The sequence below is a fragment of the Leuresthes tenuis genome, unplaced genomic scaffold, assembly GCF_036924035.1.
Source record: "Leuresthes tenuis unplaced genomic scaffold, fLeuTen1.0.hap1 SCAF_5, whole genome shotgun sequence".
Taxonomy (NCBI): domain Eukaryota; kingdom Metazoa; phylum Chordata; class Actinopteri; order Atheriniformes; family Atherinopsidae; genus Leuresthes; species Leuresthes tenuis.
The window spans coordinates 20,724,966-20,746,919 of record NW_027325359.1 but is presented as its reverse complement, the minus strand read 5'-3'; the positions used below and the strand labels follow the sequence as shown (position 1 = coordinate 20,746,919).

The 21,954-nt window shown below is 38.7% G+C and overlaps 1 protein-coding gene across 2 annotated transcripts in view; it reads left to right on the top strand.

The window, feature by feature from the left end:
• The window catches only part of cttnbp2 (cortactin binding protein 2), a 128,262-nt gene that overhangs the window by 33,626 nt on the left and 72,682 nt on the right, over nucleotides 1-21,954 (top strand). For both annotated transcript variants that reach the window (XM_072386455.1, XM_072386454.1), the window contains exon 3: nucleotides 20,901-21,131. In XM_072386455.1, coding sequence (XP_072242556.1) covers nucleotides 20,901-21,131 — 231 coding nt within the window. The remainder of the gene's footprint in view (nucleotides 1-20,900; nucleotides 21,132-21,954) is intronic.

The window sequence follows — 21,954 nt, the reverse complement described above, 5'->3', positions numbered from 1 at the left end:
ACTGCTGTTAAAATAGGTCAGGTTATTGTGAAAATATGTATGATGTGTCAATATCAATTTTTCATTTCTTAGAATACACTAAACTGAAGAAAAAAAAGTTGTTTTTTATAGAAAGATCAGAAAATTTTGCTCTTAAACCAAAACATCTTTTAGTTTAGCTTAGTGGAAGTAGAGAGCTGGGAACCCCTGATTCTCAGTGAAGTTTGAAAATATGCTTCCCACAACTTCTAAAGCTCAGTAATTAACAAGTACTTTTTTGGACAGAAATCTGAAGCTAAATCTGCCCCCCTGCTTCATGTTCCTATGCAAAGCTACCTAACGGCATCCTAGCTGTAGCGTTACACTTCAAGGGATATTTTGATTTCTTTGAAGGGGGTTGTGTGTAGTATAAGTAGTTAGTGTCTTCCCTTCAGTAGAACGTGGTCAATGTACTCTCAGTCAGGAGAATGGTGGTTTCCAAAGCTAAAAGCAGCTTTTAACATGGCCAGCTTAAGAGAAAATATTTTTTATGGTGTTTCAAGACAACGCTTTTTGAAAAAAATAAATTTTCACACAGTGTCATTGGGGCACCTACTACTACCAGCTGACAGAAAGTGACAGAAAGCTTGAAAATTCGTTCAAGACACAATCATGGCGTTTTTTTTTGTTTGTTTGTTTTTTCTGATATTGCCTCATACCCAAGAATATACTACCATGGATGTATATCTGTCCTTCATCCAGCAAGTCAAAACTTTGCCAAGAATTTTAATTGTTGTTACAAAAATAATGAAATGCAACAACAATAATTTAATATAATATATGTATAATTTAATTTTAGAAATTGGCAGAATGTTTGAAAATAAAGCAGCTTCCAGCCTAAGATCATTCATTTTATTGATCTATTATTTGTATTGTGAATGATTTATTTAACCTTTTTAATATTGCAGTTCTTCAATTTACACACACTTTACATTACATTCAAGCATACTGCTGCTTTCTTTGCCTCTTAAATTTGTACTCTTGTACTAAATCAAGTCAACTTTTGAATTGTACCATGACCCAAAAAAAAAGAGAATTTAATTGAGTCATTTGCTGTTAAGAAAACAAATTAATTCACGCCCCTAAAATAGACCAAATGCATTGCTTCTTTAACTTGCTCCCCTAAAACTACTGCAGCTGACAAATATTTTTCCCAACTCTGACTTGAGGATGAAAAAGCTCCTTAAACTCCATTCAGAATGTCATGAGATACTCAAACTCTCTGATTGATCCTCTTAGGCAGCAGCCACACAATGAAAAATAAGTACTTAGAAAACTAAATTTGATTGTAGGTTTTAAATTCCTCTGAAGCTCCATCTTAAACAGTGGTGGATATCAAGTGTCTCCCATGGTGCCCAAACTGTTTCTGTTTATGTTGGTTCTGCTGTTCAGTGTGCATGATTTTTTGTGTGAAAGAGAGAGATGAAGAGATTAAGAGTTGGGAAGTCTTGGGAACGCAGAATGATTTTCATCAGTCACTGTGCATAGGAAAGAGAGTCTTATTAGTGTGCCGTGATGAAGCATCACATGACTGCACAAAGAGGGTCTCTGTGCTCACTCACATGAGGATTACTTATCTTTAGAATATCTAAGGAACTTCTTTTGCAAAGCATATAACGGAGATTCCAGCTGTGGGGATATGGCTTTATAGAGTGTGCATTTTAGGTCTCTTGTGTCTGTTTGTCCTCTAATGCCTTGTCTTGTGTATTTGTGTATCTTTTTCTCTGTGTGAGTGGGAACAGTATCTCAGGCTTCATCAAACTTTTATTGAGGTTGTCTACTGAGCTCATTAAAGATGAGCAAAGAAAACTGCCACTGAGTGGGAAAATCACCATTTTAGGCCTCAAATTAAGCCTGAAGTCTGCCCAGTAACACCTCTTGGAAACAGCGTGTGTCGGTGTGTACGTGTGTGTGTTTGTACTCTGGTCTACTACAGCAAGTCCTCCAGGCTCATCATGAGAATATTTTGTATTATACTATATATTGTACCCATTTTCTCAACCGGACACATATTACAAACTGATGCTTCCACCTTTTCTGCTTCACATGACTGTTTGAGAACATCACCTCATGAGTCACGTGCAGCTGACATGTGTGTCTGTTGCTGTCTCTATGCCGCCAGACTGCTTATATAAGAGTGACCTGGTTCCTCACTGCTGTCAGTGTAACGTCATCTCACTGCCTTCACTGACTGCATTGATGCCTGGGGGTGGCAAGCCCACCTCCACCACAGAAACACAACAAGATAAAGTAGTGATGGATTTTGGAATCAGTCTCACTGACAACAGTCCAGGAGGTGATCTTAACTTTGACTGTGGTCGCAGTTTGATTTTCAGGGAAAATATGAATGTTAAAAAGTTCAACACATCCTCCGATGTCTTATTCTGATTTATAATACATGACTGGATGCAATTACATAATTCTGAGTTTCCTGTAAATGATGTGAAGATAATTTTATTGACTTTTTCATATTCTTATTTTAAGTATAGAAGTACTTAAAACAATATAATTGCTTATAAGTATTTATAGTTATTCATAACTTATTATTAGATAAGTCATAGAAAACAGATTTAAAAGAAAATCTGAAATGGTCCCATTATGCTGTCAGAAATCAGAATTTTATTACGTTTTTTACTTTAAAATTAACTCACCAAACAATGAAACATTTAAATTGCAGACTTATATTGTTATTATTGCTACCTTCACAACTAGATACCTGATTTTGTGTTTTGGAGGACATTAGGGTGATTATAAAGATGTTGCTCTTCAGGCTGGGTGATGCTTTGAACCATCAACATGTTGTGTAGCTGAGGGGTTGTAGCTGTGTGTGAGTAAGCAGCTTTCATCTGTTCTGCTGGCTTCACATCTCTCTGTGTTATCCTTTCGTTGTCTTCGTGGATTCATCCATCTTTCTCGCTCTTTCTGGCAGTCACATAAAAAAATATCTTAACCCTTCTTTCTCTCTCTGAGCATCCATTCTTCCCTTTTATTTAAATCTAAATTATACTGCACCACCTCCACCTTCCCTGTCTATAGTTTTCCTTTACAGAGCTCATACTGCCTTTAACAGTTGTCTGCTTCAATTTATCAGATGAAATCCTTTTGCACTCCCTCCACCCGAGTAAAAATGCTTAGGATTGCATCAAGTGTCTGATGGTCTCTCTTTCACTGTGAGTACACCAAGCAGCCATCATCACTCTGTATACCTTTGGAGATTGATCAGGTGTGTTTGTGTAGATGTTTTTACAATGCAGGGATGCCTTTCTGTGAATGTGTAAACAGAATGTTAAGGGGGTTTACATTTTTCTTAGAATATGATGAATTGTCAAAGCAGATGAAAAAAGTTTCTAAATGCACTGAAAAATAGACATATTAAATCATGTATGAACTACAGTAAGGTTATATTGATGCTAGCATTGTTATTGTTGTTTATTGTAATTATATCTATGATTGATACGTTCCCATTGATTTTTTTTTCAAGGTTTTTCAGTCTTGCACGATACACCCTCTATACAGTACATCAGAACGTGGCCCAATGGGCTAACGGTAATTTTTCTAGTCTTGCCATTTCAGTTTGCTACTTCTCTTGAAAAAAACTTTCCGGTTATTGGATGACCGACTCTAACCACAGAGCCATGGCCACCCGCCTGTTACATGTTTTTCCCTTTCCCTCTGAATCTCAATCTCAACACAAAAAATGCCATTTTTGATCGGGTTTGACTTACACCACCTGAGAACAGTATAATTTACAAAAACATTGCAATGATACACAAATCATGAAAAAAGTTGCTCTGGAACTAGGACGGGAATCATTATGTTTAAAGTTTTTTACAGCATCAAATGGAAAGTGTTAGCAGTCTGTACATTCACAAACAAAGACAAATTGTGCTTTATTTCAAATACGTATAATGATTAGAGTTTGTAAAAATGCGAACAAACGTTTAAAACGTTGCTCCATGTACTAAAAACTGCATTTGGTCGCACCTTGTTAGGAACTGCAAAGGTATGATGTATATAAGTTTTAGACGTTTTGATTTCCTGAAGTACTAAGAGATGCAAAACTATCTTTTAGTTGTATTCTCTGTGAAATCAAATGCCTACAGACACCTTGTACCAGTGAAAAACTATTCAGTTGTAAAAATAACCATGATTCAAAGTTTTCCAAAAAGCAGCCTGGTCTTATTGAGTGTTTGTTATTTGGGGTCCAGGTTAGATGGTTTCCCCTTTGTTATTCATTTTTACTGAGGTTAATGATAGGTAATAATATAATAGTATATAATATAATAACAGTTTGGTGATATTGCCCCATACAAAAAAAGTATGGTTGGATAGAAAATCCAACCATGCTTTTTTATTTTTAAAGAAGGGTACCTTATGTCTGTATTGTGCTTCGTTGTAAGTTTTTTGGCAACAATATGACTCATGTAGGGTTGGGTACCAAAACTAATTTCCGATATGGAATCGGTGCTAACGTGAATTTCGGTGCCATAAAATATGCAACTGTTTATTTTCACCCTCTGATGTTCACCTGCAGCAGGCAACATATCTTGTACAAAGTCAAGATGACTAGGGGCCCGTCCACACAAGTACGCAGCCTCACCCAATACGCTGTCGTTTTGGAAAAAAAAGTCTCCGTACACACGGTGTCGTTTCCAGAAATATCTGCGTCCACACGGATTCTCTGGAAACGACCCAAAACGCTGTAGTACATATGCCAGGCCTGTATGTGGCGCTGCCAAGGAGCATACGTATAAATGCATAGACATATCCGGCGTTTTAGGATTTTCCAACTCTGGGACCCATTTTCAAAAAATACCGGTTTCACACCTCAAAAAAGCCTCGTTACTCCCGAGTCATATAAAAGATTAGCTCATATTGAACAAATTGTTTGCGAACGACACATCACTACCGAGTGGGCGTGTGAGCGTGAGAACTTGTTGAAATGCGTGTGAGAGCCCTGCGCTTAGCTTTAGGGCCCGTCCACATGAGAACGTTTTTGCCGAATCCGCAAGCTGCAAGGCCGAAACGATAAAGTGTTTGTGCAGAGTAACGAGTCGTCTCAGTGAGTGATTTGTTAATTTTCATGCAGTACCCTCCCTCGCCTCAAGGCAGGTGGCAGCTGCATAAGCTCAGTCAGCAGGACACAGAAATGATTAATTCATGACTCACTCAACTCCTTGGGTCCTCGGACAGGAAACAGAAATGACTCGTTCACGACTCAACTCCTCGGGTTAATTTGTGACATGATAGTCAGCTCAGGCTGAAGAGCACTAAGCACAATAGTTCATATGGATCGTTCTTTCGTTAATTTGTCATGTGACTGCAGCTCAGCGACAGTGCTGTGGACTGAGAAACGAAAGAGGAAATGAATGATTTGCTTTCCCAGGTTTTCACAAGGTTTGAATTGTTTGTGGCATTTTGTGTATTGTACTTTGTCAGCTCAGCTGAGGCAAACTATGTTGCCTTCAGTGTTAAAGGGGAACTCCTGTATTTTTAAATCTAGACCTAATTTCTGGCATGAAATACGTTAATCTACTCACCGAGAACAGCTTGGTGAAAATCGGCATCCTTCAGAAGATATTTAGATTACTGAGAATGGGGCATTGACAATACAGCCTCTATATAAGGCATTATCTGTCTTTATTTCACCAATACTTTAAGACGAATGAATGAATGAACACATACTATTGCACTGTTAATTCATAGCTGCAATGTTGTTGTTATTGGCGGCTATCGGGGGGCTTATAGAGGGCTTTCTACACACTCGTCTACTGGGATGACGTCATCCGAGCCATCTCCCATGAGTCTGAGCAGAGCAACACTAACAACAACACTAATAATAATAGAAGTAATGAAAGACCTGTCCGCCCCCTGCTGGCCAGGTCGCAGGAATGGGGGGCGGGATTCTCACTCTTGCCTTCATTCCAAACTTGAGAGCCCTGGCTCAGCTTTTAAAAGTTTGTCAGCATTTCGCATTAAAGGATTTAGAAAGCTTCAACATCCAGCAAATGTTTGAAGACTTCGGGGAACACATTAAATTTAATGAAACATTTGGTGACACATTTGGTGAATATATGCCCGTGTCTGACAGTCTCCATGACCCTGTGCCAAACACATCATCATCTCATTGTAGGAGTCCCGATGCCTGGACCTAGACATAGGCTGCCATATGAGTAAAGATATAGTAAGTAAATGTGGAGTAAGGTGACCAGATTTCTGAAATGAAAATCGGGGACATTTTCAATGTAGCGGTGAAAAATCTGCCAAAAAAACATACAAACAAACAAAAAAACCTGCCAGTTCACACAAAATAAATAAGTTAATACACAACGTACCATTTATCACCGCTGGTCTCCTTTTCTTTCCTTTTTGCCGCCTCTAGATAGTTGTTGTTGATGCTGTTGCATCTGTACGTCATATGACGTCGTCACTGGCGATACGTTAAATGGCTAGCATAATAACTGGTGTTACTTTGAGTCTGCGCGCATTTCCCCCCATTCAGTGTCAAAATCGGGGACATTTTCAGGGACAGCTTTGTCCAGAGACAGTTCACCGAAAACGGGGAAAACGTCTGGTCACCTTCATGTGGAGCCGATGAGAGCTGCATTAGGTAGCATGTTCAAAACAATTCAACAACTTTGATATTTGATATCTTCTCTTCAACAGAAGAACAAACTTTTGACAGGAGTGAATTGAATCCTCTGGATTTTGCCTTGTAGTTTTATCAATTCAAGTTTACAGGACTTCTGGTTATGGTGCTGTGCTGAGCGCATGTGCAAGGCTCTCAAGTTTTGAATGAAGGCAAGAGTGAGAATCCCGCCCCCCCCCCATTCCTGCTACACAACCGGGTCTTTTAAAAGGTCTAGCTGCAGCCAGAGCTGCTACAAACCACACCCCCTTCAAACCATGCCCATGGCACTTAGAACATAAACAAAAGGGAAACAAAGCAATAATGGGAGCCATTTTAACGGTTGATTCACAACTTTAAATGTCTTTCAATGCAAACAATGCGTTTGAAACAATACATTTATACAAAAATAGAAAGTAATGTAATTAAAAAGATTATATAGGACTGCAGATTTATATCTAAGTATATTTATTTATATAACTGACTAATGTATGAGCACAACTTTATTTTAAACTCAATAAAATATTTACAATAGTGATAATTAGTTGTAGGTATTTGAATTAAAATAGGTTGTTTCCACCGTCCGTTTTTCTAAGAGCCACACTGTCACAGAGCTTCTGTGACACTACATCAAATGCCATAAATATCACTCTAAGGTGATGATTTCTTAAGGGTTAACAGAAAAGATTGCTGGCCCTTTGACACAAATAAAATGTATTTATTTAGAACTAAATAAAATGGAGAATTTTGAATTAATTATACAATTCACAAAACTAGTAAAATAAATATGACCATACACAAATCTTTAAAATGTGTACCGTAAAAGAGAAAAAAGTCAAGTCAGACAAATGAAACAGCCAGCAACAACTTTTATTGGCAAAAAAATAAAACAAACATTCTCACTTAAACATATTCTTTGATGTGAATTAATAACTGCAAAAGCATCAAAGTGATTACAATAGGGCGAACAGAGGCCAAAGCTATGAATTGAAGGATAACGTACTGAAGGCCTGTATCAATGCTATTGTTTTCAAACAGTACTTTCTTTAGAAAAAAAGCTTGGATGGATGCCAGAACTCCACAAGGACCACCCTATAAAAAAAACACACAAAGTACATAATAACACAAATAAATAAATCAAATTTGAAATTAGTTTTCCAGATTATTGAATTTTAGCAGACCTTTTTCTGCACAATTCCGTATATCAAGTCATGCGTTTCTGAGAATGTGAAACCCTGATTTCTCCACTCAACACTGTAACAATTTAGGCTGGAACCAATAGTTCAGACAAATTAAGCAGCCAGCAACAACTTTTATTGGCAATAAAATAAAACAAACATTCTCACTTTAACATATTTATAATTCTACAGCCTCTTCAAAAACAAGTCTAGAGCTCTTCTGCATATGTGTCCATTTTCTGTTATGCATCCTTGCTCATGTTTTTTTTACATAAAATGAGGTTTTTCTCACTGACGAGACAAAATTTAAATAGCAAATAGCAATTAGTAAAAGGACATTCACGCCGAGAGGCTGTCATAAATGTACAAACAATAAAATTTTCGCCCTCCCCCTTGATGTTGCCCAGGAGGATGAAACTTTTCCTGCGACGATCGCCTGTAAAATATATATATTTTTTGTCAGGATGCTCAAAGTAAATGTACAAACACTAGACTAACAGAAAATGATTCACTTAAATAATTAATTTATCATGTGTTGACTAAAATTAGTTACAGTATGCGACTCAAATTAAAATTTCAAACGCACTTCAAGATGTTGCAGTAGGCCTTTATCCTGAGTGATGGATGTTAAAAGAAGGTCACTGGAGACTCTTCTTTGGCGTTCAGCTTGCTGAGCCCTTTCCTAAAATTTGATTAAACAGCATTTAGATGTTAAACATAATTATTCTGGTTAAGTATATTAAATAAGATTTGTTGTTTCTTGATCCTTTACATGTCCTTACCTCAGGCTTGTCGGAAGAAATATCATCTCTGCTTGTGGTGACCACAACATGTTGGTCCATGCTGTCATCATTGTCCTTAATGAAGACACACAAAGACATGACTTAGTGCACAGCTGTAAACACTGGATATTTTGTTCTCATGCAATAATCTTCACTCACATTAGTGAAAAGGAGCTGCTACAGTATGTTAAAGAATTTAATTTAATTGACATTTGGTGAGGGAATTATCCCAACCAACTAAGTTTCTCTGCTACTTCACTGCTACTCTAGTACATGTCTGACATTCTCCAGACTTGATTACTTTTTGGTTTTTCCCTCCTATCTACTGTCTTACGATCCTGATATTATAGCACTATAATGTCAGATCATGCTTTGGTTTAATTTAGTTACTCCCCAAGATGGTGTCTCCAGGCATTTTGATTTAGGGATCCAAAATTTTGAGTTTATTAGGACACAAATTTATTACTATTTTGAAAACAATATAAATCAGATACCAGCTGCTATATGTTGGGAGGCTTTTAAGGTCTTTTTTAGGGGCCAGATGATAAGCTTCACAAGCTTCAATCACAAGCAGTGTAGATTGGAGAGGGAACAACTGGAGAAAAATTCCTATTACGAACAGGGTGAGAAAGCAAGTAAGCTCCTTGCTTGACGTATTAAACAGATGGAAACTGAAAGAGCAATGAATACAATACAAACAGATAAAGGCTTGGTAACTAGTGACCCTGAAGAAATCAATAAAACGTTTTCAAGCTTCTATGAAAATTTATACCGTTCGGATTATTCAAATTCAGCTTTTCAAAAACAAAAGGAATTTCTTGATTTATTAGACTTTGTCCCCCTAAAGGAAGACTCTCAGGCTACTCTAGAGCTTGACCAAGAGGCCGAAGAATTTTCTGCGGGGGGGACCCCCATCGAAATATATAAAACCTTTAGTACTAAACTAATACCACCTCTGTTCGAGATGTATTGTGAGTCTTTAGATAGCGGATCCCTTCCTCCTTCTCTCAATACAGCAGTATATACTTTGTTGCTGAAGCCAGGGAAGACATCCACTCTGTGTGGATCTTACAGACTAATTTCACTGCTGATGATATCATGATGATATCAAAATTCTTTGTAAAGTATTGGCTAGAAAACTTGCACTGAGTTTGCCAGAAATAGTTCCGGAAATAGACACACTCTGACCAGAATAGCTTTATGCAGGGAAGGCAGGGCTTTCACAATATCCGTAGAGTACTTAATATAGTGTGTAATAAATCTGGCTGTATGGACACTGCCATTCTGTCGTTGGATACCGAGAAGGCCTTTGACAGGGTGGAGTAGCTGTATTTATTTGAGACTCTGCAAAGGTTTGGTATAGGGGGGAAATTTCTTGGCTGGATTCGCCTTCTTTATGCTGCTCCACAGGCTGTTGTTTTAACAAATGGGTTATTTTCAACACCTTTTGAATTGCAAAGGGGGACAAGACAGGGTTGCCCCCTTTCGCCTCTGTTATACACCCTTGCTATCGAACCACTTGCTATGGCAATTTGAATAAACACCAACCTGAACGGAATAAAGATAGGAGCTATTGAACATCACATAGCATTATGTGCAGATGATGTCATTCTGTTTTGTTCTAACTTGAAACAGACTCTACATACTTTAATTTCTCTCACAAACACTTTTGTTTTTCTTTGCAGGTTACAAAATAAATATCACCAAATCAGTAATATTATTTATGAATGAAAATGAGAGACTCAACCCTCCAATTCATACTCCTTTTCTGGTTTCATTGGAAGGTACTTGGGTGTGAAGATCACTCCTACCATTGATCATAGAGATCCGGTTTGCAAGAAAATCTAACAGAGGAAGAATGGGCCAGAGCTTGTTTAACAGCTCAAACTCAAACTGTGAATACAAACTCTGAATTACTACAGTACAAATGGATAAGCAGACAGTATATAACCCCAAGTAAGCCGCACCGTTTTAACCCCAATATCCCAGATACTGCATCAAATGTAAGCAACAAAACGGTTCTTTATTCCATTGCATGTGGGGATGCCCTCTGATTCTCTCTATTTGGAAAAAAGTGTTGAACCTGGCCAGTCGAATCACAATTTCACTAGAGAACAAAGACTAAGAAGAATTAAAGCTGCAAGCAGCGTTGATCGGGCCCGAGCATGTGTGCACGTCGGGGTAGGCATTGGATGCCAGCCAACACGCATCGCACAGCACAGCTGTCCGTCAAGTGTGGAGCAGGCTGCGAGAATCCCATGTATATGAAGACATCATCAGTCAGGGTCTTGAGGAGGTAGGAGGCAATTCGTAGGAGGCACCACTGAGCCATATAGCTCCAGCCACACACGATATTCTTTACGTATGTACGAGATTGTCAGCGTGGACGTGTTTCATGACCTTATGGTGATGATATGGCTTTCAACCCACAAACACCATCACACGATCTTAGGTCCCTGGCCACGGACACACCATTTAGACATTGGAAAATTTGATTACAACTTTTAATCCCGCATGGCTGAAGAATAATCAGACCAAGTTTGAAACCGTAACCATGAAATCTGTAGGAGGCGTTCGATCAAATGTGAGGATTGGAAACAAAGTGACGTTTCCAGCAGGTGGCGCAATAGGTGAGTTTGAGTATGTGCATATGTTCGCTGTCAGGACAGAGTCCCAGACAAGTCTTCGAAGTTTGGTGAAGATTGGACAATGTATGCAAAAGTTATAAATGACTTTGTGTTTTGTGGCGAGCAGCAGCGAGTCGTCAAATTTTGAGGGTCTGCCACGGATACACCCATCAGACTTTGGAAAAGTTGATCACAACTTTTAATCTCCCATGGCTGAAGAGTAGCCAGAGCAATTTTAAAAGAGTAACCATTAAATTTGTAGGAGGAGTTTGATCATATGCGAGGTGTGAAAACAGGCAAAACCGCACCAATTTGCATTGTCCACTCAAAATTGCCGACATTGTGTGGATCCGGCGCCATGACATCAAGAGGCTTTTTTGTGCGACTGGGCATGACGAAGGTGTGTACCGAATTTCGCCAGCCTACACACAACTAATCCCAATGGCAGGGGTATTTAGAAAATTTGTAGGGGGCGCTACAGATTCATTTTGATGCAACTCCACTGTAACGTGACACATGGCAAAATGGGTGAGTTTTGGCGCATGGGAAAGCGCTGAAAAGTGAGAATAAGAATTATAGGAAGAATAATTGGAAGAAAAATATGGGCCTCGCTGTGCTTACAGCTCGGGCCCTAATAACGTCTTCAGATACAATAGGGCCTTCGCTGCTTGCAGTTTGGTCCCTATAAAAATCGGCTCAGAATAGTAACTGTCAATAAATTCTAGATGTTTGACAGAAAATTGTGCTGTTTAGTGTCACCACATCGACATTTAAAATCTTTGACCCGCCTATGTTGGTCTGGTGTTTATTCACTCCTGGTAAAATACTGAAAAGAAGCAGATGGTGACCTTTAAGTTCAGCCTTTACCTTGAGCACTGCAGGTCTTTTTTTTTGTTTTATGTGGTTATCTGGATTAAATCTCAATGCAAAATCCCTGCTCATTGTTGACTCATGAGAAAATGTGTTGGAATGTGATGGCTTAATTGGTTTGTTTGCATGCGTGTGTATGACAGATGGGCCTCAGGATATCTACTGTATTCCCAAGGGTCAGTGCCTCCCAAGGGAATGTCAAAAACGAAGCTGACACACAAATGCAAACACACACATACACACACTTGAATGTTTGTTGTTTATCAGTTTGTTTTCGCTCTGACCAAGTAAAGTGTAAATGAGAAGGCAACTCGGGATCATAAATCATACAGGTTAGCATGGAAAGGAGCTTACTGGGAAACTCTTTCTTCACTACATTTTATTTAAAATTCAATTCTATTTGGAGGGGATCATGACAGCACAGATTTGTTTTTGAAACTAGTCACATTTTGACCATAGTAACCAGTACTTTTAGTCTCAGGGATTTTTTTCACAAAAATAAAAAGGTTCCTTTACACTGTAGTTGAAAGCATTCTCACTGTGGTCCTAAGTGCAGCAAAGATGAGGTGAATTGTCTTCTAATGCATCTTTTAAAAGTTTGTTTTTGCTGCTCCACATATGTCTTGCAGGTGAGTTTGAGCTGCACTGCGAAAACAAATCGGTGAAGCCATAGTCAATAAGGAGGAAATACATTTTGGTGCTTTATTTTAGGATTAGGCATAGGGGAGTAAAATAAGTATGAAAAGTGTGATGGCAGTGAATGCTGTCTGTTAGATGTTATGGTTTCAACAGCTTTCTTTAAGTTAAAGTTAGTTAGCTGTAGTTTTTTGAAACATCTTCTTTTATTTAACCAAGCAGTTAAATATTTATTGAATATTTCTTTTTTTTTTCTATTTAGTGATTCCACTACAATTATTTTATGAACAGGCAGTATAATCATAATCTACCATTTTACAGCATGAAAATGATTTCAAGACCACTTAAATTGACAAGTCACAAAAGTAGTTGTGTATTTGTGTGTGCATTTGATTTGATTAGAATTTGGTTTTAGAATTTTAGAATTTCAAAAAGATAGACTTTCTGAACACCCCCACCACTTTGGAGGGAACCCACGCATACACAGGGAGAACATGCAAACTCCACACAGAAAGGCCCCAGCTGGGAGTTGAACCTGGAACCCTCTTGCTGTGAGGTGATGGTGCTAACCACAACACCATAATTTTGTGGCTCTTTTTTAGTGGAGACACTTCTTAATGTCATTTCAGATGTAGCAGTTTCAGATATAGTTTGTGTGGTACACACACACACACAAAAGACTCAGAACCAAAAAAACAACATCCAACTCTCTCTTGCAGTATGTGTAGTTCATTCTTATGTTTGAATACACTTCATTAAAAAAATATGACAGACAATGGAGCTGTTGCAGCAGAAACGAAGACACTGGTCTGAAAAGGATGCAGTTGACAACCACGCCGCCCTGACCTGACCCCATGTGGCTGAAACAAGAATCCAGTGAGGGACAGGTCAATATATCGACAGGATCCTGGTAAGCCTCAGTACTGGCTAAACTAGGTGTACAACAATTCTCACACACACACACACACACACACACACACACTGAAACACACCCATCCCCTCTCCCAGCCATGCCTAATATAATTATAAATTGATTTACCGCAAGTACTTATAAGGATAAGCTTGAGTAAAGCTTGTTTCACATTCTGAAATTAAATTAAAATTGTAATGAAAGTTGTCATGCAATACATACACACACACATATATATATATATCTTTTCTACTTCACTGAAGATAATTCATATTCATTTCATAATCGCATAATATTAACACCAAGGGCTGGAGCCTATCCCAGCGGTCATCAGGTGAGATCTGTTCACTTCTTTAATAAGAAAAAAAGAAGAAAATTATTACATTTGAGTGGCTTCAACTAAGAACTGTTGTGACTGATTGATAATCAGGTATCAGTCAGATTCATATTTTTCTGACTGAACCTGAATGAATATGGGAACATCTATAATTTTTGTCATTTTAAATATTATGCTTTCTAGGCAGAATTCCTAATTATTAGAGGTAGGTATCTCGATTCAACAGCAAATAGTGAATGAGGGGGGTTGTCTTCATTCAAACTGTCTCTACTGGTTTTCTCTGCTCTTTGCTTCAAAGTTAACACAGTTTTTTCAGCTATTACTAAAGCCTCCTGCCTCTTGATGCTGAGCTGAATGGCATCCTGACCATTAGATACTTAATGAAGCACCCTCAAGCACCTCCCTCTCTTTCCATCTAATGTTGTTTTGTTTATTTTTCCGGACATGAGCAGCTCCCGGGTTTAGCTTGTTGATTTTTGTTTCAGGACTGAATTGTCAGCTGGCAGCTGATGAATAGTGTTAAACGCTGTTCCCTTCCTCTGCTCTGTAAAGTTTCAAGTACTCTTTTCTTCTGTCTACAGAAAGCTTTTCTTTGCCCCTGTGGCTGGGCTTTATCCTGTGCCACAAATGTCTTCATCACTCTTTGTCCTTTCTCATTTCATAGGTTGCCACTGTCCATTTCTTCCAGCAGTCCTTCTCTGTGTCTTTGCGATAACCACCTCACTCTTTCTTGCTGTGTTTCATGAACCCTCTCACCCACTGAGTTTAGCATGTAAAAGTTAATAGTAATAACTATTGCAGCAGTTGTAAATACTATGCAGTTACAAGCATGTAATCAGCCACTCTTCCTCCAATTCAGAGGGTTAAGATCTTAGATTACTGGAGAATTCCGTTAGAGATGTCTGGGAACTTTTCCAGGAACTTGGAAGTTTCTGTATTTGCATTTCTGCTGAGATCTGCAACCCCCTATTTTTAATTCAATTCAATTCAATTCAGTTTTATTTATATAATGCCAAATTTGAACAAATGTCATCTCAAGGCACCTAAATAATATAGTTCAATTCAAGCCAATTGGAGTTCAATTCATTGTAATCATAATCCAATCAAATCCAATTATTCCCTCCGTTCGTCCCAGGATTGTCGTCTAGCAGTGCCTACACCACGCCTAAGACAATCCAAACTCTTTTCATGTGTCGTCCCACGATGGTGGAATGACCTACCGAGCGCTACCAGAACAGGGGCATCCCTGTCTATCTTCAAGAAGCTCTTGAAAACAGAGAGCATCTCCTATCCTAGCACTTACCTTGTACTTCAATTTCCAAGCTAAGTAAACCAACAGATATCACCGAAACTTCTCTTCAGTCCAATCTCCTGTCCTGAGCATGCCTGAGGCGACTGTGGAGAGGAAAGACTCCCTTTTAACAGGAGGAAACCTCTGGCATAACCAGACTCAGAAAGGGTGGCCATATGCCTCAACGAGCTGGGGTTTGAGAAGACAGAAAAGAGGGGACAACAAATATACCTGTTGGAACAGAGAAACACAAATTAATGACCACAATAAAGTCACCTGTACATAATATCTTTTGAGAAATTAAACGAGGGGCAAAGTGAGAAAAGGTGTGACAGATGAGGCCCCTCAGCAGTCTAGGCCTATAGCAGCTTAACTATGGGATGTTTCAGGGTCACCTGAGCCATCCCCCTATGTATAAGCTTTATAAATAAATAAAAAAAAACGTTTTAAGCCTAGTCTTAAAAGTGGAAAGGGTCTGCTTCCCAGACTTTTATTGGCAGCTTATTCAACAAGAGAGGGGCCTGATAACTGAAGGCTCTGCCTTCTATTTTACTTTTAGAAACTTTAGGAACCAGAAGTAAACCTGCAGTTTGGGAGCGAAGTGCTCTGTTAGGAAAATATCTTATGATGAGATCTTTAAGATATCATTAAGAGCTGTATATGTGAGGAATCTTAAATTACATCCTTAATTTAACAGGGAGCCAGTGAAGAGAAGCTAAAACTGGAGAAATACGATCTCTCCTGTTAGTTCTCATCAGAATTCTGGCTACAGCATTTTGGATCAGCTGGAGGCTTTTCAGAGAATATGTGGGACAGCCCTAGGGGCTAGGTAAAAAAATCGATTCAAGTCGATTTTGGATCGACTTCATTTAAATTTTGCAATGTCGACTCATAGGGCATGTGAACAATTTTTCCCCATGAAGTTAAGCCCAGCAGTCTCGTGCGTGATGCAGCAGTGGCGCGTCTACGTCCGCTTGTCCTGCAAGCGCACAGGCGTGCAAGATGGCTGACGCAAGTAAAACTCCACTCAACAAGCCACCACAACTTAAGTCTGACATCTGGAACCATTTTGGAACAACAACAAAGGACAAAAAGCCGGATAAAATCAAAGTGGTTTGGAAGATCAGCCAAGCAGAGGTCAGTTATTGTAGAAATACTACAAACCTCAGAAACCACTTGCCAAGGTATTATCTCACTACACCAGGGATGTCCACATCCGGTCCTCGAGGGCTGCTGTCCTGCATGTTTTAGATGTTTCCTTGCTTCAGCACACCTGATTAAGATGAGATTTTTGACTTTGACTTTGAGACTTTGGACATCCCTGCACTACGCTAACGTTTGCTTCCGACAACAAGCCGGAAAGACCCAGCAGTCTTGATGGACAACGCTGCAAATATGGTTTGTGTGGTGGAGATAATGCAGCTGATGCACTTCGGCTGTTTCTCGCGCACACACTGAACTTAGCCTCACACCTAGGTCTAAAAATCCCAGCCTGTCACGTCTGCTTGCTCAAGTGAGGCTTGTAGCAACGTTCTTTCACTGGAGTACTACGGCAAACCACATGCTAAAATAAAAACACAAGCTGCTTCAACTGCCAGCACACAAGCTAACGGTAGACATTGTGACTAGGTGGAACAGCGCACTGGACATGCTGGAGTGCTTTTTAGAGCAACAGCCAGCTATCTCTGCCACTCTCCTTTCACATGACGTGCGCATGAATTAAAGAAAATTGTGCACCTTAACAGAGGAGGATGTAACGATTGCCGAAGAGTTGGTGCGGGTCTTGAAACAAGTGAAAGAAGCTATACAAGCAATGTCGGAGGACAAGCAACCACCTCTGTCTATCATCGCCCCACTTCTCGCCCTGCTGTTGACCCCCAGCCTCGAAGACTCCACCGTGGACTTGAATACTGCTGTAAAGAATGACTTAATGACAAGGTATGCTAAGGTCTCTCTCTTTCTGTGTGTACGTCAATGTCTATGCAATAGTAAGTAGCAGGCCAAATCACAAGATTACAAAAGCAAAGTTTTGTATTTTATATGTGAATATTCTTCTCATTTTACTGATTAGTTGTAGCAGTTAATAATTTATAATCCATACATTTCTTTAGTTTTTATGTCTGAGATTGTATATTTGTATGCATGCCATGTTTATCCTCATACTGTGATGATAACAAAAATAATTTGTAAAATGTCTTTAAGATATGATGCACAGAAGGGCACAGAAGGACACATTGTATGCAGCATCAGCACTGGATCCTCGCTTTAAGGCCCTACCATCCCTGTCTGCTTAAGAGCGATATTACACCTTCTCCAGACTGAGGCTGCCACTGCTGCATGTGATGTAAGTATTTTTTTTTTTTAAAACTGTTTAATTTAATAAGAATGTTTTCATTGAGAATTAAAATATTCTCTATTGGATTATATGCAATATTATATAATTTAAAAGAGTTCATAAATTATTTTCAATCTTTTTATTTATTTATTAATGTGTTCTTTGTGTCTTATTTAACAGCAAAATACTGATGGTAATGATGCTGATGAAGGAGCTGAGGAAGAAATCCAGCACCTTGGAGTCTCTCCTTGTGGCAGTCTACTCACCAATAGTAAAGGAAAATTAACAGAAAACTCCAGCAACGAGGGCTGAAGATGATAGGGCGGAAAAACCTGCTGGGCTGAATAAAAATCCTCTGACCTGGTGGAGGTCAAATGAAAGGGCGTATCCACTGTTGGCTCGCCTAGCGAAGCAATACCTTTGTGTCCCAGGGACCAGTATTGCGTCGGAGAGGGTGTTTTCAACTGCGACGTTGTCAATGCAAAAAGGAATCTCTGCCTAACCAGAGATCATGTCAATGAGCTCCTTTTCCTGCACAAGAATCTCACAATTACCAAGTGAGAAAAAAAGTCATAATAACAGGACTATACTTTAGACAGTTTAAGTTTACTTTTAGTTGTGTTACCATTATTTTTGCAAATTAAGTAACAATGCCTTAATGCAATTTGAAGTGATAGAATGTTGTTGTTCAAGTACACTTTCACTTGCAATTCATTTATAATTTCAAAATTGCACTTTTGAGACTTCAGACAGTTTTATTTATAGCTAGTTTAAACTGTCCAATTTACAAATTTGCACTTAAAACCTGTTGTTTATGATGAAAAGAAAAATAAAGTACATTTGTATTTTGTAATACAGTTGAGCCATTTTCATTATTTGAGAGCAGATTGAATCGAATCATGATTAATCGATTCATGACCCTATGAATTAAAATCAAATCGATTTAGGAAATTGGTCACAATACCCAGCCCTAGACAGCCCAATAATAAAGAATTACAGTAGTCCAATCTTGAAGTAACAAATGCATGCTATTTTTTCTGCATCCCAGACAAAGAAAATAAATAGAAATGAATCATAGTGAATAAACAGAAATGGTACAAAATAGATAAATATCACCCTATAAATCCTGTACTGTTTCAGGCCTACTGTATATTCTAGCTGCTCTCTGGTGACCAGCATTGGATCTGTGGAATCAATAGAGCCTTAGGGGAGCTCAGCATATGACAGCTGAAGAGCTCTCAAAGGACTCTTGTCCTAGTCCTGATGGTGTAATAGTGTGACCTTTGACCATGGGCCTCCTAAACAGGAAGTCTTAGCAAAGCTTCAAAACGAAACACAAAGCTGACTGAGGGCGAAGATTCTATTTTACATGTCACATATGCTTGCTTTTAAATAGCCAAATAGAAATTAAGTTGTTGTAGTGTTAATCAGAAATGTAGTATTTACAAAAATAAAAAGGCAGATAATGTATTTCTTTTCTTGGTATGGTCATTATAAAAGGAAATTGAGATGCATTGATTCATTAAGAGGGGGAATCATATTTGAATGATGAGCAAGCAAAGATTCTTAGCTCTTTTAATCAACCAAAAAACCCTGAGTCTGAGTGTAAATGGTTCTAAAGTGGAAGTGAAGAGCAGCTGCTGTCTGTCTGAGAGCTGCAGTGGAAGGTCACTGGCCTCTGGTTCAGTGTAAATATTTGTAAACAGGTAAAGATGACACAACCTCACTCCTGATTATTTACTCCTGAGTTCTCAAGAATATTCCCTTTGAATGGTTCAGATGGTGCTTTCACAGCAGAATAAGTTTACATCTTCAGAGTTGCAGCATCCATCTCGACAAAATGAACATAATAAGTTGTTTTCTGTAGAATTTTGAGCTTGAGCGTACTACTGATTTTTCTTATTAAACAGGAATTTTCTAAAAAATAGAAACAAGACAATCTTGAACTTGTAAAATTGGATTTTTTACTGATTTTCTTCCTTTTTCAAATTGAATGATTACCTGATTCAATGACAAAAAAATAAAAGAAATATACTGATTGACTTTTTCACCATTGCTTCGTAATACTTCAGAGGTGATTACTGGTTGAAAGTGTCTATGCCTAACATAACCTATTGTTTGTATTTCTCTCAGTACTTTTCCTTCCTCTCCTCTGTTATCTGTTTATATTGGCCATCTTGCAGTTAGCACATCGGTTTGGAGAACTGCCTCAGCCTCACGTTCCAGATCAATCTCCATGCTCTGCACTCTTTGTGTACGACTAAGAGTTGCTGTTCAGCCCTCCAAACTGTATATCCTTCTTTGGCAATCCTTGTTGAGTGTTCATCTGTCGCCTACTCTTTGTTCTTCTCTCATCGCCACTTGTGAAAGTCTCTGAATAAATATTCCTCCCTCACCAAGCTTCTGCTGCTGAATGACTGTGAAACTGTTATTTCCACATCTTTAACTAACTTTATGAAATAGATCAAATAAAAGGGTTTGGCTTTGATGACTTTTCTAGATCTGGATACCTCCTTTAGCCCACTCCGCTCTTACGGAGTATTTCTGTAACATATTTTCTGAGTCACTAGTTGCTCAACACCAGCTATACTGGGGTCTCCCTGCAGGGTTTAGGTTAGATATAATTTGATGTTGGATTATTGTGGGTGGTTATTTAGATAAAATGGCTAATGTTGCGAAAGCATGCTTGAGACCAACCAATACCAGACAAGAACAGTAAACTCAGTGTTCGGTATATATATAATTGATATATATACCGATATATATAGTTGATTATGCTTGAATTGGCACAACATTTAGTTCAGCTCATCAGTTTTGGTCACACCTAGGAAATGCTTATTCATATATTTCTTCATAGTAACTGTAACTAACTCATTTTGCTCTGTAACCTGAGATCAGCTATGCTTGATGGGATTCAGAGTGGTTGTGGAGTCAGCCAGGTAAATAGGCTCACAGTGGTCAGGGATGTGTGCTGGGTGGTTCAGAGACCTTTTAGACAGGACTTTCCTTTTTGAACAACTGGAGCAAAGAGCAAGGCTTTGCTCAATAATGATGCTCATAGTAGGGCTGAACTCTGTAGTACTAAGCCTGGTTAAGACATAGTTTTTAGAGTTACATGTAGTAGAAACATGATGAAATATGTCAATGAAAGAACAGAAGTAATCATTCTTTCCGAGTGTGGCATCTATAATATAGCTGTTCCATACAAGATTAGAATGGAGTCGAAATAATTTTCGTCCAGTGTTGTGGATATTAAATAGCAGCTTCTCCCCTCCTCTGTTTCTCCAGGCTCAGAGAAAAGAGGTGTTTCTTCAAGAGCGCTATGGACACTACAGCCTGACAGACCCCTTCCTGGCCCTTCAGAGGGACTTTGAGTGCAGGGTCCCTGGGGGGGATAAAGAACGGGTGCCTTTGGAGTCCAGCCCCATCTCGGTCCTGGAGGCCGTCATGGCACACTGCAGGAAGATGCAGGAACGCATGTCAGCCCAGCTGGCTGCTGCTGAGAGCCGCCAGAGGAGGGTAAGACACTGAGGGGGAGGATGGGGGTTTCTGTTCAGGGATAAAATTTAAGTTGATGACAAAATCAAGACTGTGGAAAGACTGTTTGTGAAAAGACTGTTTTGTTTGACACTTGTATTGGTGGTAAGGCAAAATTTCCATTCCCTTCTGAAATTTATTTTAGCCTTTTGTATTTCAGAACTTTAAAGATGACTTTTGCTGAAACTCTGGAACTCAGTGTTGCAGGATTTATTGCTGCACAATGTCAGCTAAATGTATTCATCCTGACTTACTAGAGCATATTTCTTTTTAATAGGTATATTGTGGGTAGCACAAGCATGATTTTGTTTTTTTTAGGTTTATTTTGCTCTTTTGTCACCCCTAGGATTAATTAATTCAAATAACAGCCAAATAACTGGAAATAGAATAGATTGAGATAAACCAGAACAATAAAGAACTATAAAGAACCCAAATATAAGTTAGACACCATCTGCCACTTTTTCAGTTAAATAATCTTTGACGTAATACCCACAGTCTTGTGCATAAAAAAGCACAGTGAAATGAGTTAGGTTCATAAACTGTTGCATCTTTACTATCAATTTTTCTTAACTCATAAAAATGCCCTAGTCTTTTGTTAGCGAGTCCTACAGTTTAAGATCTTTAAGATCCTTTAAGATCAGATTAATTTGTCATGCATACATGCATATACACGAAATTTGTCATCTGCTTTTAACCCATCCAGGTTGGCACCTGTTGACACACATGCACATGCACAGGGTCACACACTTATAGAGACAGATGCCATACACTGGAGCGGTGGGCAGTTTCTTTTAGAACTGATCCC